Here is a 17,167-nt window from a genome sequence, read left to right as displayed (position 1 = left end):
TGCCTAGGATCATGAAACTTTATAGGTAGATTGATCATGACTCGCAGATGACCCCTATTGATGTTCAGGTCACTAGGTCAAAGGTCAAGGTCACAGTGACCCGAAATAGTAAAATGATTTTCGGATGATAACTCAAGAACGCATATGCCTAGGATCATGAAACTTCATAGGTAGATTGATCATGACTCGCAGATGACCCCTATTGATTTTGAGGTCACAAGGTCAAAGGTCAAGGTCACGGTGACCCGAAATAGTAAAATGATTTTCGGATGATAACTCAAGAACGCTTTTGCCTTGGATCATGACACTTCATAGGTACATTGATCGTGACTTGCAGATGACCCCTATTGATTTTGAGGTCACTAGGTCAAAGGTCAAGGTCACAGTGACAAAAGTCGCATTCACACAATGGCTGCCAGTACAACGGACAGCCCATATGGGGGGCATGCATGTTTTACAAACAGCCCTTGTTTAAAATCATGTTGCACATTTGTTCACCATAATTGGACGGTGTGTCGCTCGAAAGAATTACGTCTGCAACGTCAAGGTCACACTGTGAGTTCAAAGGTAAAAAAATAACAATAAATGATCTTGTCTGGGCCATAACTATGTCATTAATTGTGAGATTTTAAAATTACCTGGTACATTTGTTCACAATCATTGGACAATGTGTCATGCGAAAGAATTACATCCATTTATCTCCAAGGTCAAGGTCACACTTGGAGTTCAAAAGTAAAAATTGGCCATAAATGAGCTTGTCCGGGCCATTACTATGTCATTCAATGTGAGATTTTAAAAATGACCCTGTACATTAATTTTGTTCACAGTCATTGGACGGCATGATGTGCAAAAGAATTCAAGAGCTCAAAGGTCGAAATGGCCATTAATGATAATGGCATAATAATTCTTAAAAATCACCATAAATTAGACTCTCTTGTTCTGTGAAGACAGCATGCAAAATAGTCTGTGTCAATGCCGCACGTGGGGGTATATGTCACGTCGGGGTATACGTCACGTCTGTGACAAAGCTCTAGTTTTTCACCGTTTTGGGAATAGGTCAGGTCCCTTTGGATTGGGAAAATTTGCAGCGTTTTGACTAAAATAAGGAAATTAAAATTAGGAAATTAGTGTTGTTGTTTTGCTCAAAAATGCTTCAAAATTGAGGATATTAGTGTCTTGTATTATATTTACTTAGGTTGGACTTATATGGATGTGAGAGGAACAAACAATTTTTTTTTTTAAACCTTCCATTGGGAATTTTTATCTCCCATTTGGGAAAAATATATACTTCTTATGCTCCCCCAAAATTTATTTTGGTGGGAGCATATAGTACTAGCTGCTTCGTCTGTCCGTGTTTCCGTCCGTGCACAATTTTTGTCCGGGCTATTTCTCAGAAACTAATAACCGGAATTCAATGAAACTTCACGGGAAGCTTCACTATCAAGAGGAGATGTGCATATCATCAGCGGGTTCTGGTCAGAAGATTTTTCACAGAGTTATGGCTCTTTGAAAATTTCCATTAACTGTACATATCGTGCAATTCTTGTCCGGGCTATTTCTCAGCAACTAATGACCGGAATTCAATGAAACTTTATTAGAAGCTTCACTACCAAGAGGAGATGTGCATATTATCAGCCGGTTCTCCTCGGATGATTTTTCACACAGTTATGGCCCTTTGAAATTTTCCATTAACTGGACATATAGTGCAATTCTTGTCCGGGCTATTTCTCAGCAAATAATGACTGGAATTCAAAGAAACTTTATGGGAAGCTTCACTACCAAGAGGAGATTTGCATATTATCAGCCGGTTCTCCTCGGATGATTTTTCACAGAGTTATGGCCCTTTGAAATTTTCCATTGTACATATAGTGCAATTCTTGTCCGGGCTATTTCTCAGCAACTAATGACCGGAATTCAATGAAACTTTATGGGAAGCTTCACTACCAAGAGGAGATGTGCATATTATCAGCGGGTTCTGGGCGGATGATTTTTCACAGAGTTATGGCCCTTTGAAATTTTCCACTAACTGTACATATAGTGCAATTCTTGTCCGGGCTATTTCTCAGCAACTAATGACTGAATTCAATGAAACTTTATGGGAAGCTTCACTATCAAGAGGAGATGTGCATATTATCAGCCGGTTCTCCTTGGATGATTTTTCACACAGTTATGGCCCTTTGAAATTTTCCATTAACTGGACATATAGTGCAATTCTTGTCCGGGCTATTTCACAGCAACTAATGACTGGAATTCAAAGAAACTTTATGGGAAGCTTCACTACCAAGAGGAGATGTGCATATTATCAGCCGGTTCTCCTCGGATGATTTTTCACAGAGTTATGGCCCTTTGAAATTTTCCATTGTACATATAGTGCAATTCTTGCACAATTTTTATCTGGGCTATTTCTCAGAAACTAATGACCGGAATTCAATGAAACTTTTTGGGAAGCTTAACTACCAAGAGGAGATGTGCATATTATCAGCAGGTTCTGGTCGGATGATTTTTCACAGAGTTATGGCCCTTTTAAATTTTCCATTAACTGTTCATATAGTGCAATTCTTGTCCGGGCTATTTCTCAGCAACTAATGACCGGAATTCAATGAAACTTTATGGGAAGCTTCACTACCAAGAAGAAATGTGCATATTATCAGCGGGTTCTGGGCAGATGATTTTTCACAGAGTTATGGCCCTTTGATATTTTCCATTGTACATATAGTGCAATTCTTGTCCGGGCTATTTCTCAGCAACTAATGACTGGAATTCAAAGAAAATTTATGGGAAGCTTCACTACCAAGAGGAGATGTGCATATTATCAGCTGGTTCTCCTCGGATGATTTTTTACAGAGTTATGGCCCTTTGATATTTTCCATTGTACATATAGTGCAATTCTTGCACAATTTTTATCTGGGCTATTTCTCAGAAACTTATGACCGGAATTCAATGAAACTTTTTGGGAAGCTTAACTATCAAGAGGAGATGTGCGTATTATCAGCAGGTTCTGGTCGGATGATTTTACAGAGTTATGGCCCTTTGAAATTTTCCATTAACTGTACATATAGTGCAATTCTTGTCCGGGCTATTTCTCAGCAACTAATGACCGGAATTCAATGAAACTTTATGGGAAGCTTCACTACCAAGAGAAGATGTGCATATTATCAGCGGGTTCTGGGCGGATGATTTTTCACAGAGTAATGGCCCTTTGAAATTTTCCACTAACTGGACATATAGTGCAATTCTTGTCCGGGCTATTTCTCAGCAACTAATGACTGAATTCAATGAAACTTTATGGGAAGCTTCACTATCAAGAGGAGATGTGCATATTATCAGCCGGTTTTTGTCGGATGATTTTTCACAGAGTTATGGCCCTTTGAAATTTTCTATTGTACATATTGTGCAATTCTTGTCCGGGCTATTTCTCAGCAACTAATGACTGGAATTCAATGAAACTTTATGGTTATCAGCTGGTTCTTGTCTGATGATTTTTCACAGAATTATGGCCCTTTGAAATTTTCCATTGTACATATAGTGCAATTCTTGTCCGAGCTATTTCTCAACAACTTATTACGGGAATTCAATGAAACTTTATGGGAAGCTTCACTACCAACAGGAGATGTGCATATTATCAGCCGGTTATGGTCGGATGATTTTTCACAGAGTTATGGCCCTTTGAAATTTTCTATAAACTGTACATATAGTGCAATTCTTGTCCAGGCTATTTCTCCCCAACTACTGACTGGAATTCAATGAAGCTTTATGGGAAGCTTAACTACCTTGAGGAGATGCCCATGTTATTTGTGGGTTCTGGTTAGATGATTTATTTAGAGAGTTATGGCCCTTAGAAATTTTTAAGTTGCTAAACCATCCATCGTATTATTTTGTCCAAAGTTATGCCCCTCAGGACGTTTCCTTTTATCTGAATATATAGTGCAATATTGTGACAAAAAAACCTTTGGGAGCATCACCCGTCTCCGACGGTTTCTTGTTTCTATTGGGAATGGGTCCGATTAACGGACCCGATTTTGAATGAAAAAAAAACACTTGTGTGAATTTCTTGGTACATGTATAAAATTGTTTGCATAATAAAACTAAAAGAGGTGATTGTTTAACCATAACCATGCAATGACTTTAAAGTGTTGTTATTCTGTTTCTTCTCTCCAGTTGGACTTGTCTCCAGCCTTACTTGGTCGTATCATATTGGAGCGCCATCTTTCTGTAACCAAGTACGAGGGAGAAACGCGTAAGTAACATAGGTTAGTCTCAACATGTGGTACATTTCTTGAAACTTGGCTTGTTTTTGTTTTTTTCAGAGTGGATGCTGCTTACTTCAGAGTTTTAGAGCGTTTTCATTATAGACCATAACATGAATTTTATCATACCCTGGAGTAAGGCATTGAAGTCCAACCCCTAAGATACCATGAAAAACAACAAAATCATATTCTAATTAGTCAAATAATAATGACTTGGTAACTGTAATTTTGTTAAGGTTAACCTTGAAATCTGGAGTTTCTTGTTTTAAGTTTCTTGCTAATGATTTCAGCTCCAAAGACAATAGTAACAAGTTGCATGAAGGAACCATCACTGATAGAGGATCCAAGACTGGCCATTGAAATACACCAGGTCTGTATACTATAGGCATGAGATACATTCTGGGAGAGATTGATATGTGAGTGAAACAAGAGTAAGGGAAAAGTTGCTAAACATGTAAAAAAGTATTATTGCCCTTTAATTGTCTTTAATGGTTACACAAAATTGTATTGGCATAGAAGTCAGATCTGGTAATGAACTTTTAATAATCCTGTTATATTTGAATACAATTGTAAACTAAAATAAGAAATAATTTGAATTGTCCTTTGAACATTCAAATTAATGTTTGCAGTTTCTGAAACCCATGTTTTTTTGCACCCAAATATGGTTGGATATTGAACAAGCATATCAGTTTGTATAAGTTGTATGTTGCCATGGTAGTAAGTGTTTAGTTTCTGTTTCAGTGTGTGCTGTGTGATGACCACTATGGCCCACTATGTGATAGCATTAAGCAGTATCCTTGAACTTTATGAGACATGCTATGAGAAAACAGGGCTTAATGCATGTGCTTGAAGTTTTAACCCAGGTAAGCCTTTGCAGTCTGAACAAACAGGGACTATTCAGGAATGACACTTTCCCCTAGACAAAAATTCACTAAGAATAGACTTCCTTTAAACAAAAATACCATAAAAGTGGAAAGTATTGTTCCTGATCACCTTTGCCGACTTTACAGGTTAATCAACTATAACATTTTACGCATATGAGTTAAGTCCTGTTTTCCCAGAGCAAGACTAATATCTTTCTAAGCTCACATGAGCAAAACATGCTCAATGGTGTGCTTTTGGGATCAACTTTTGTCCATCATCTATTGTCAACATTTGCCTTTTTAACACTCTAGAGGCCCCATTTATTGTCCGATCTTCATAAAACTTGGTCAGAAAATGAGTCACAATGATATCTTTGACGATTTAGAAAATGGTTCCGGTTGGTTGAAAAACATTACTGCCAGGGGGCTGGGCATCAGTGTTTTTTTTCAATCAAAATCGGGTCTGGTATACATTTTTCCCAAATGGGAGTTAAAAATTCCCAATGAAAGGTTTCCAAAAGTAAACAAATAAATTTTTTAGATCTCAATATTTAGCCGGATTTTTTTCGAAAAAATCTCGGCTTATAGATTGATGTTGTCGGGCGGGCGGGCGGGGTGGCGGCGTGCTCGAAAATGTTAAAGTTCTTATTTCATGGTATAACTTTGGTATGCTTGGACCTAGAGTCTTCAAACTTGACATGAAGGTTGGCCAGGATTAACAGATGACCACTGGTCATTTCAAGGTCATTCATTTGAAGGTCAAGGTCACTGTGACCTTCAATATAAAAAATGTTAAAGTTGTTATAACTTTGGTATGCTTGGACCTAGAGTCTTGAAACTTGACATGAAGGTTGGCCATAACTAGTTAGTAACCACTGGTCATTTCAAGGTCATTCATTTGAAGGTCAAGGTCACTGTGACCTTGAATGTAAAAATGTTAAAGTTCTTATTTCATGGTATAACTTTGGTATGCTTGGACCTAGAGTCTTCAAACTTGACATGAAGGTTGGCCAGGATTAACAGATGACCACTGGTCATTTCAAGGTCATTCATTTGAAGGTGAAGGTCACTGTGACCTTCAATATAAAAATGTTAAAGTTGTTATAACTTTGGTATGCTTGGACCTAGAGTCTTGAAACTTGACATGAAGGTTGGCCAGAACTAGTAAGTAACCACTGGACATTTCAAGGTCATTCATTTGAAGGTCAAGGTCACTGTGACCTTGAATGTAAAAATGTTAAAGTTGTTATAACTTTGGTATGCTTGGACCTAGAGTCTTGAAACTTGACATGAAGGTTGGCCAGAACTAGTAAGTAACCACTGGACATTTCAAGGTCATTCATTTGAAGGTCAAGGTCACTGTGACCTTGAATGTAAAAATGTTAAAGTTCTTATTTCATGTTATAACTTTGGTATGCTTGTACCTAGAGTCTTCAAACTTGAAATAAAGATTGGCCAGTACTAGAAGATGACCACTGGTCATTTCAATGTCATTCATTTGAAGGTCAAGGTCACTGTGACCTTAAATGTTAAAATGTTAAAATTGTTATAACTTTGGTATGCTTGGACATAGAGTCTTCAAACTTGACATGAAGGTTTGCAAGCACACTTAGATGACCACTGGTCATTTCAAGGTCATTCATTCTAAGGTCAAGGTCACTGTGACCTTGAATGTAAAAATGTCTGGATTTCTGTGTAGGTATGTGAAAGCAAAACAATAAATAGTATTATTTCATCTAAGTTTATTTTCTTACATTTGATAATGAAATTGATGGAAACTTCAAACAATATGTTACTAATTTGCTAATAAAAAAATTGAGATCAAACTTTCCTAATTGTCAATTCAAGTTCATATTTGTGACCTTAAATGTTATTGTTGTTCATGTATATGCATGCATTCAAAACATAACACAAGGTTTGCTCATGCCTTGAAAAGTACTTACATTTCATTTTGACCTTTGAACAATATTTCAGTAATTTAAGTATTGCATTGACAAAAACACGAAAGGTACTTTCCTGTCATTTAAATCAAAAATCCGGCTTCAATGCGGTCATCTCCGACCGCGGAACTCTTGTTTGTTAATTTCCCATCCATATAAGTGCCACCTTAGTAAATATAATATTGACAACACTTATATTCTCAATTTTAAAGCAAATTTTTTAGCAAAACAACAACAATTTGTCAAAACGTTGCGAATTTTCCCAATCCAAAGTGACCCAACCCGGTTACGGTTGGTGGAAAAACATGGCTTCCAGGGGGCGGAGAATTTTTCCTTGTAGGGCTTTAGTATAACCTTGTTAACACTCTAGAGGCCACATTTATTGTCCAATCTTCATGAAACTTGGTCAGGAGATTTTCCCCAATGTCTCGGTTCAAATATGGTTCTTGGTGGGGGTGGGATGGTTTTACTTATATGGCTTTAGTAAAACGTTGTTAACACTCTAGAAGACACATTTATAGTCCAATCTACATGAAACTTAGTCAGAATATTTGTTTAAATGATATCTTGAATGGGTTTGAAAATGATTCCATACTGTTGAAAGACTTTGCCCCTAGGGGGCAGGGCATTTATCCTTCAATGGCTTTAGTAAGACCTTGTTAACACTCTAAAAGCCATATTTATAGTTCAATCTTTATGGAAGTTGGTCAGAACATTTATTCTAATGATATCTTTGGCTGCACAGAACATGTGTGTTGCTTTGTATCTCAGGTGAGCGACTTTGGTCCTGTCGGGCTCTTTTGTGTTGACTTACATTTAACAAGACGACACTATATTGTATGTGAGTTCATCATTGTATGATACACTGTAAGTAGATGTGCAACAACCCAGAAATATTAACCAAATTAGTCACATTGTGAAAGGTATAAGTTTATTATCTAGCCCTCCAAAAAGTGAAGCTTTAATATGGGACACTGGTGGAATCAATTCCATCAATATGAGTATTTCGTAATGTTAAAAATAAATTTTAAGTTCATTTAAATTTTATTAAGCAACTTTCCTCATTAAATATGTAACACTCTTAAAAGAAGATATTTTGAGTTGTGGTTAATTTAGCATTTTTACAAGATGTATAAGCGATTCATAAAGATTTAACATAAGGTTCCATAGATCATTTAAGAGCATTTGGGTTCCTTAAAGCATTTGTTTTCCTAAGAGAGCATTTGTGTTCCTTAGAGCATTTGGGTTCCTTAGTGCATTTGGGTTCCTTAGAGAGAATTTGGTGTCCGTAGAGCATTTGGATTCCTTAGAGAGCATTTGGGTTCCTAAGAGGGCATTTGGGTTTCTTAGATTAAGTTCCTTAGCCGAGATACAGTTCCATAGGGCATGAGTATGAATTTAAACTGAACCACATACTGGACAGACTTGGGCTGGCATATATTGGTAAGTAATTCTAAACAATTACAATGGCTTATGCACATATGTTCACAAGATTTAGTGCTTCAGCTAAATGTTATTGATTTTGTTTGCATTCCTTTTTGCAAATGTTCTTGGGACTTTTATATATATTTGCAAATTAGAATTTAATCTGAAAGTCTTAATTTTAAGATTTTTGCACATTTACATATTTAAAAAGTGATGCACCCCATTTTTAACCAACGGTGTGACTTCTTTTCTTATTTCATATACAGGAGAAGATCAGATGAGAACAAAAGGCTATGACAAAACACCAGATGTCAAACTTGAAGTCCCTATTGGTATGATGATAATTTTGCTTTTGCATGTTTTAAAATTACCTTTTTAGGAAAGCTTATTTGGTAACTGGTTATATATCATAAACAAGAGCACCGCATAATAGTTGCCACGCTCGGCTGCGAAAGCTTGTCAGAATTTTTTTTTAGAGGTCACAGTGAGCTTGACCTTTGACCTAGTGACCCAAAAAATGGGCGTGGCGTGTAGAACTCATCAAGGTGCATCTACATATCAAGTTTTAAAGTTGTAGGTGGAAGCACTTTGATTTTAGAGCCAATGTAAAGGTTTTAGCACGACGCCGGCGGACGACACGACAAGCTTGCTATGACAATAGCTTGGGTTTTCTCCGAAAACAGCTTCGCTAAAAACATGGTCAAGTTATGTTCTATCCATCTTGTTTAAAATCAACAAGTGACAGATGTTTTGTTAGATAGTGATATTAATTTTTAACCAGGTTTTCCGAAGGAAAAAACTGGTTTTTAGATTGGCGAATGCGGGCGGGCTGGCTGGCTGGCTGGCTGGCTGGCTGGCTGGCGGGCTGGCGGGCTGGCTGGCGGGCTGGCGGGCGGGCGGAACAAGCTTGTCCGGGCCGTAACTATGTCGTTCATTGTCAGATTTTTAAATCATTTGGCACATTTGTTCACCATCATTGGACGGTGTGTCGCGCGAAATAATTACGTCGATATCTTCAAGGTCAAGGTCACACTTTGAGTTCAAAGGTCAAAAATGGCCATAAATGAGCTTGTCCTGGCCATAACTATGTCATTCATTGTGAGATTTTAAAATCATTTGGCACATTTGTTCACCATCATGGGACGGTGTATCGCACGAAAGAATCACGTCAGTATCTCCAATGTCAAGGTCGCCACGACTAAAAATAGATTTTTTTAAAAAACAAACTTACAAAGGAGGTTAATTTTGTTTGTTCATTTCAAAAGTTCAGTTTGAGTTTTCCTCCTTTATCAGATTTTTTTTTCACAATGAAAACCTGGTTTTGTGACAATTTTGTCCCTAGTTATGGATTATCTGTATATAATTCATATATATTCATGCAGTCCCCTCAGACAAATCAGGGACGACAATTTCCGCTTTTATGGCATTGTTCCTCTCTTCTAAACCACAATCCTGTCTAGGCGGAAAATGCCTTTCTGATTAGCCTGTGTGGTTGCACATGCTTATCTGTGACGACACTTTATGTACATGCATGAAGCCCCCTTTTTTCAGAGCGTGTCTCATATGTCTCAATTCTGTCTCCTTTTCAATCATAGTTGCGGAAAGTGTTGTCCCTTATAAGCCTGTGCAGACTGCTCAGGCAAATCTGGTACGATACTTGAGGCACATGCATTATGCCCCATTTTCCTACAGCTGTAGATGGCCACATTGTGAACTGGATTGAGAGCAAGGCCTCGTTTGGGGACGAGCACAGTCACCAGGGTTACCTGAAGGAGCAGTTTTGGAGCTACTGGAACAGGTGTAGCCTCTTAATAAAGATGGCGTTGGAAATGTAACAGTTAGAATATATTGAACCTCGCTCTGGGGAAACAGAGTTTAATGCATACATGCATAAAGTGTTGTCCCATATTAGCCTGTGCAGTCCATCTAGATTGGATTTTCGTTGAACAAAATGTACCGGTACATACAGGCGGAAAGTGTTGTCCCTGCGGACTGCAAAGACTATTGGGAAGACATTATATCCACATGCATTAAGCCCCATTTTCTAAGAGTGTGGCTCGTTAATTAAAATAAATATTCATATTTACTAATGAATAAAAGTTAGTACATGTTGAATAGATAAAAAAATTAATTTGTCAATAAGGTCATACATATTATGCAATCTTGTACATTTCTTCAATAAAATATAAGTGTTCATATTATTAGTTACTCTTCAAAAAATTAAATTTTCCTTATAGAAATTATTGTTTTATGCCCCCGGATAGATTGATCGGGGGTATATTGTTTTTGCCTGTTTGTCTGTCTGTCATTGTATGTGTGTGTCTGTCCCAAAACTTTAAGGTTGGTCATAACTTTTGCAATATTGAAGATAGCAACTTGATATTTGGCATGCATGTGTATCTCATGCATGCTCTTAACTTCTATGTCCCTTGAGATATAACCTTCATATTTGGTATGCATGTGTATATAGACAAGGCCTTTCCATAAGCACACAAATTTTGACCCCTGTTACCTTGACCTTGAACTTAGGGTCCGCGTTTAGGTTTTGAAATCTGCGTTCAGGTTTTGAAAAATGCTCATAACTTCTATGTCCCTTGAGATATAACCTTCATATTTGGTATGCATGTGTATATAGACAAGGCCTATCCATACGCCTACAAATTTTTACCCCTTTGACCTTGACCTTGAACTTAGGGTCCGCGTTTAGGTTTCGAAATCTGCGTTTAGGTTTCGAAAAAAAGCTCATGACTTCTATCAAGCGTTTATAGGGGGCATAAGTCATCCTATGGTGACAGCTCTTGTTCCTTTCATTTTTCTCTTCATCCTGCTTTTGGTGTGTAGACTTACTAAGTAAACAACTAATTACCAATTTGAATTATACAATAACAAGTTACCAACTTTCTTTATGTTCAAGGTAAATGGAAAAGATTTGTACAGCATATTCATCATTCATTATAAGTATGTTTTGCGCTTTTAAACTCTATTGCTCGAATTTTCACAGGTTTGGTCCAGGCATGGTGATCTACTGGTTTGGTTTCATTGATGAGCTGGATGTTAACCAGGATAAGGGTATCATTCTGAGAGATCACTTTCCGGAGCACATTGTGAAAATGGACCCCAGTGTGAAATGAAGAACATGTAATATGCACTGTGTACCTGATAACTCTTGTTACCTCTTTTGTGTGACAATCAAGTAATTGTATTTTTGTAAAAGCAGAAGAAAATAATTCAAAAGAGAGATCCCACTTTAGTCATGGATTTAATGGAGTATTATACATGTAGGAAAACTAAAGTTGTATTTTGTACTCAAGTAACAATAACATTAAACCTTCCAACAGTAACTTCAAGGTTTAATGCTCCTAAATGTGGGAAGTTACACATGTGATTGCAGCTTCACAGTTATTTGCCTGTTAGGGAAATGCAATATGTCTTAAACGTGAACATAGTACTGTTGAATACAAATTATGTTTTTATATACATGTTCTTATAAGGTGTCTGTAAGATTTTCCTGTTCATGTTTCTGTACATTCTTAACTTATGAAATTCAAAGGTTACTTCTGCTCCAGACAAATAAGTTGGTTAATGTTTATTCTTGTTTCTTGTGTTAAATTATCCAAAAAAATTATCAAACCAGTACATAATCAAGTACTCTTGCATTATTTTACTTTAGCTTAATGTGGTGCTATCATTGTGTGATTGTTCAAGCAAAGATTTTTGATTTAAATGATGCTGAAGGCTCACAAGTTGGATGTGTTATGTCTATAATTATTAAGATGACTAGCTATTGTCTTTCAAACTTTAGACAAAAACAATAAAATATTAATTTGAAACTTTACTTTTATTTACAAAGAAACCCTTAAACCTGTGCATATTAACTCCATATATAAAATACAACATATATTGTGAAACAATATACAACACTGTGAAAGATATATGAACTAAAAGCATACTATCATAAAGTACAAGTAGAGAACGTAAAAAAGAAGAATTAAAAACTTAAGATATTACCAAATACCCAGTTATTACAACAAAAACATATATCATGTTGATACAAATAATTGTAAAGCTTATATAACATGGTACTCAACTCAAGAAACCGAATAAATGTTTAAACGACATGTGGATTTCTATTAAAAAAGGATAGAAGGATATTGAATTCTCAATAAATGCAATCATCAAGTTTACCACAACAAATATAGATTACAATTAAAACTGAAATCTAATACTTGAATCTGATTGCATGCTATCGTAAATCCACGATCTTGCTTACAACAGTAAAAAGTTAGTATTTTATGTACAAACGTCATACAATTGAAAGTTACAGGATGCTTCTTTTCTTCTGGGGTCCGTCTTATCAAAGATCGTACGATAATGTTAACTTACGATTGAATTTTGTAATTTAAAAATATAAGTGATTATGATCTGTGTGTTTCAAATATAAAGGATATTTGAATGCTACTTTGGAAATGAATGTAAATATTCAACAAAAGTAATTATAAATGTGACGGTTACATATTTATGGCGCTTCGAAAATTGCATTGTAAGGCGAGAATGGCGTACGATGTTTGATAAAACGGGCCCCAGGTACCTTTTATGGAAGTTAATTATTTTTGTACCAATTTCATCCACACACACGGTTATGGTGTCCTTTTTTGAAACCAAATTGAAACTGAAAAATTCTTATTGAACAACTATGACACTGCCAATTCTGTCATTAATACTTTTTGCTCGTTTTGTTGGTTTTGCAACAACAAACATTTATTTCTAAGTAAAGTTTCTTTATGGTTGTTCACAACTTCTGCAGACAAGAGGAGGTGACTTTCAGTAACATTGTTGAAATCATGACGACTTTTTCAGCATGAAGTATAATTATCAATACCTATCCTGATTCAGGTATTTTATTAAACTTTATACATACATATATAGTGACAACTCGCGTGGTATATGGGGCGTATAGTGTCATAGTTAAAGGTCACTATGATTTGTTCATATTAGAGTGCTAATTGCTCATGGTGAGCTATCGTGGTGGGTGACGTCATTGTGTGTCGTCAACAATAGGCTTCAAACAGCATCGCATCCTTAGCCGCTGGGCAGATTTTCACGGAACTTCACACAAATGATCCTTATGTTACCCTCTCCCGAAGTTGCCTAAATAGTTCCGTTCTGCTGCGTCTGTAGGTCATCTGAGCTTACAACAATTGTAAACAAAAAATCTGCTCGGAAACTGCAAGCCCAATAGCTTTATAATGACAATTGCATGTCACATAGAATAGTAGTCCAAGACACAGTGTTTTAATGTCAAAATCAACCCCTGAGTCAATCGACCATCTCCAGGAGTAACATGATTGATATTTGCTATAGCAAAATATCTTGTCTTCTAGTACAAGACCCAGGGGTGCAATATTTGGCATGTAAGATGTTAAAGTGGTCTTCTACATTGTCTGTTCAAACATGTCCCTTGGATCAACACTTACCCAATGGGTATTATTTTAAATTTGAGCTATATAACAAAAGCTAAATCGTGACACGCAAAACATAACTCAGATGAGAAAAGAAGGGTCACTTTGGCCCTCATGGCCCCTTAGTAACTTTAGAACGCATGGGGATAATCTGGTAGAACTTAACATATAAAAAGCCTTAAAACGGTAAAACTAAAATAATGGTTTCCACTCGATGTTTTGAGAATGAAATTCCATAATGTGATGAAACTTAAAATGTTAATGCAAGCGAATGCATATAGGGTGTGATAAAAGTCGAGGTCCCTTTTTTAATTTCGTAAATCTCAACACAGATGGTATTAGACAGTTTGATGAAACTTCATCTTAAGATATTAAGTGAAATTTCAGCTTTAGACAGATGGCCAATCTGACACAAGACAACATGTCTAGACAAAGTGCAGAAACAAATATGCAACAAATGTATACACAATGAATAAAATTGTGGTCACCGCATTCAAATGGTCAATACAACACATCGGATCCTTACCGAGTATCACGCCTGGTATTACATATGTGGTGGAAAGGGTCAATGTCTTTGCAAATGATTTGCGATATTGTTATTTCGCTTCAAACATGGGCACCTTACACAGAGACCTCTTCTGGGATAACGCATGGGTAAGTTGGAATCAGGAAAAAAACGCATTACAACTTGATAAAACGTTAATATAACTATAGATATATTTCCTATTTAAACAGAACTTCTGAGTTTTTGCTATGATTTCTCAATGTCTATGAAAGGTTTATACTAGAAAATTCAACCTACTTTGTCGTATTGATTAACAAATTCTCATAAAAAACAAAGTGTTAGTGTTAAATAGAAGAAAGTCGAGCGTTGAGAAATCGCGTGTGATATGTTTTGGCAAAATAGTTTGCACGCTGCGTCTGATATGGCTTAATGAAATGCAAGTGTAATACTCTCTGAAACATTCCATAGATTTAAGTCCATTCTTTCTTTTATCGATTGGCTAAGCAACCCAAAATACGTTTTTAGAGACAATCAAATTTAGCTTCAAATATTTCCTTTGACTGAACATCCATTGCGAATGCTCGAAGTTCGCTTTCTCCAACAACCAAACCGTGTGCTATCAAGGCAACCAATGGCCAACCTCCGTCAGGAGGCGTTACAAAGATCATTCCGATGCATTCGCTGCCGTGTTCCTCAGTTGCGTATTTTGGTTCTGTTTCCTCCGACTTGTAAACTTTTGATATAACTGGAAGTGCGCTCGACAACATGAAGGAAAAAAGGCCGTCGAAGCAGGCCACCTTTTTAACGAGAGATGTCCGAAAACCTCCTTTCTTCACGCATTCTCCTTTGGTAATTAACTTATCGAATACTTGATTACAAAGCTCAACACCGTTTTGAATAACTTTCAAGTTTTCGGGATCCGTATTAATTTTAAACTCCCTGGCCACTGAAAATCCGTACGAATAGCGTGCGATTCTATCGGTTATTACTTTCGGTTCCTCTCCAAAGATGATAGCCCCTTTGATGACAGCCAACCGGGCATCTGTTGGAACTATAATACGAATCCCTTCTATCTCATTTTGTATTTTATGTTGTACGTATTTCGATTCTGACAGTCCACCGACTAAAAGTACTGTGTTAATGATCCCCAGATCATTCTCGTGCCGAAGCTTTTGGATAAATGTGATTATTCCATGTAACGCTGACTGGAAAAATCCTTTCATTAAGTCCGGGTGTACAGACAATTTGTCACCTTTAATAAATTTTATTTTGTTTTCAAACTTCTGGAGTGCAAGATTTTGTATTTCAGACATATCTGCATCCTTTGTGTTTTTAACCGCTTCTGTGATCCCAGTCAGGGTGAAAACTATCAAATTCTCGTCTGTGTATTCGAAGCGCCTTTTCTTAACTTCAAAATTACGACGAAGGTTCATTACTGACGACACATCTTTACAAAATGTGGACATTACCTCTTGTCCGAACACGTCATCTAGAAATTGCATGAACGCCCTATTTATCTGCATGCCGCCATGTGCATCTCCGTCCGATCTAGAAATTTCTTTCAGATTGCTGTCTTGAAGAATTTCATGAACAGCAATGTCTGCTGTACCACCTTTGGAAAATAGGAAACATGATAATAAAAAAGAAAGTAGAGGGTTTTAATGCCCAAACAACAAACCAAAATGCAAATTATTTCGCATAATCTTCGAGTGAAGAGCGCAGAAATCAGTGCATGCGTACCTCCTAAATCTGCCACAAGGTACCTCTGACCCACGGGCAATGGCTCCAATTTCACACTTCCATCGACTTTAATTACCCTGCATGTGTTCTGGCTTCGACAATACAACGATGCAGCTTCCGGTTCCAATATCAGCCTCAGCTGTGAATCATGAATACCAGCCTGAAATCATAATTTTTCAATCCTTATGTCACTGGCGTTATTCAAGGTCAAGGTAACAGGGGTAAAAAAAGTGTATGCGCATGGAAATGTGTTGTCTAGATACACATGCATACCAAATTTGACAGCAATATCTGAAGGGACACAGAAGTTATGAGCCTTTTTAAAATCTCTTACCCGGCCCCACCCCAATCCCCATAACTTTTGACCCAGGGGTCAGATCAAAATTCCGTCGCCGTCACCGTCGCATATATGCTCATAGCTAACATGTGTGTAAGTTTCCAGGTTCTAGTGCTAATATTGTAGGAGGAGATAGTGGCCAGGACGGACGGACAGACGGCGGAGATAACCACATTATCCCCACTTTTTCTCCGAAAACAAATTTTTAATAAAGATATTCAATGGAATGTTAATGGGAAAAAGGGAATATAATATAAGTGCATGTTTAGATGTTTGTGTCGTTTGTCCAAAATATGCAATCACTCAAAACAGTCCAAACAGAACACCTTTATTGAACTACCGATAAAATGTGCCGGCATATGCATAGGTCTTTTTACAGTCAACGTGTTCCTTCAAAATAAATCGTAAAATTAATCCTTTGCAGAAAATTGAAGCTATTGCAATATGTATTTAATTGATAGAATTGGTATATGTATCGTGAAACAATTACGAGCGTTCATTGTTTAAAAAGCAAAACAAAAACAACCACGATTAATTGGTTTGATATGGTGATTAAAACATCATTATGACTTTCTTTGGCCCCTCTCGATGGAGAGGAATAAGCATACATAAGGACTTAACATTTTCTTATTCAAAACAGCCATCTACTAT

General features: G+C 36.8%; 2 protein-coding genes across 3 annotated transcripts in view; one reads left to right on the top strand and one right to left on the bottom strand.

The window, feature by feature from the left end:
- LOC127873723 (CDAN1-interacting nuclease 1-like) overlaps positions 1-12,305 on the top strand; it is a 28,772-nt gene extending 16,467 nt beyond the window's left edge. For both annotated transcript variants that reach the window (XM_052417685.1, XM_052417686.1), the window contains 7 exons: positions 4,159-4,237; positions 4,538-4,617; positions 4,989-5,038; positions 8,426-8,493; positions 8,742-8,807; positions 10,168-10,273; positions 11,477-12,305. In XM_052417685.1, the coding sequence (XP_052273645.1) occupies positions 4,159-4,237; positions 4,538-4,617; positions 4,989-5,038; positions 8,426-8,493; positions 8,742-8,807; positions 10,168-10,273; positions 11,477-11,606 (579 nt within the window). In that variant the 3' untranslated portion in view covers positions 11,607-12,305. The remainder of the gene's footprint in view (positions 1-4,158; positions 4,238-4,537; positions 4,618-4,988; positions 5,039-8,425; positions 8,494-8,741; positions 8,808-10,167; positions 10,274-11,476) is intronic.
- A 1,650-nt stretch (positions 12,306-13,955) lies between these two features.
- LOC127873711 (heat shock 70 kDa protein 12A-like) overlaps positions 13,956-17,167 on the bottom strand; it is a 30,984-nt gene continuing 27,772 nt past the window's right edge. The window contains exons 3-4 of the mRNA XM_052417666.1: positions 16,180-16,339; positions 13,956-16,051 (exon numbers count right to left, since the gene is read on the bottom strand). Coding sequence (XP_052273626.1) covers positions 14,961-16,051; positions 16,180-16,339 — 1,251 coding nt within the window. The 3' untranslated portion in view covers positions 13,956-14,960. The remainder of the gene's footprint in view (positions 16,052-16,179; positions 16,340-17,167) is intronic.

This window comes from Dreissena polymorpha, chromosome 3, assembly GCF_020536995.1.
Source record: "Dreissena polymorpha isolate Duluth1 chromosome 3, UMN_Dpol_1.0, whole genome shotgun sequence".
NCBI lineage: Eukaryota > Metazoa > Mollusca > Bivalvia > Myida > Dreissenidae > Dreissena > Dreissena polymorpha.
The sequence above is the reverse complement of the archived record's forward strand: the minus strand, read 5'-3'. Positions and strand labels throughout refer to the sequence as shown.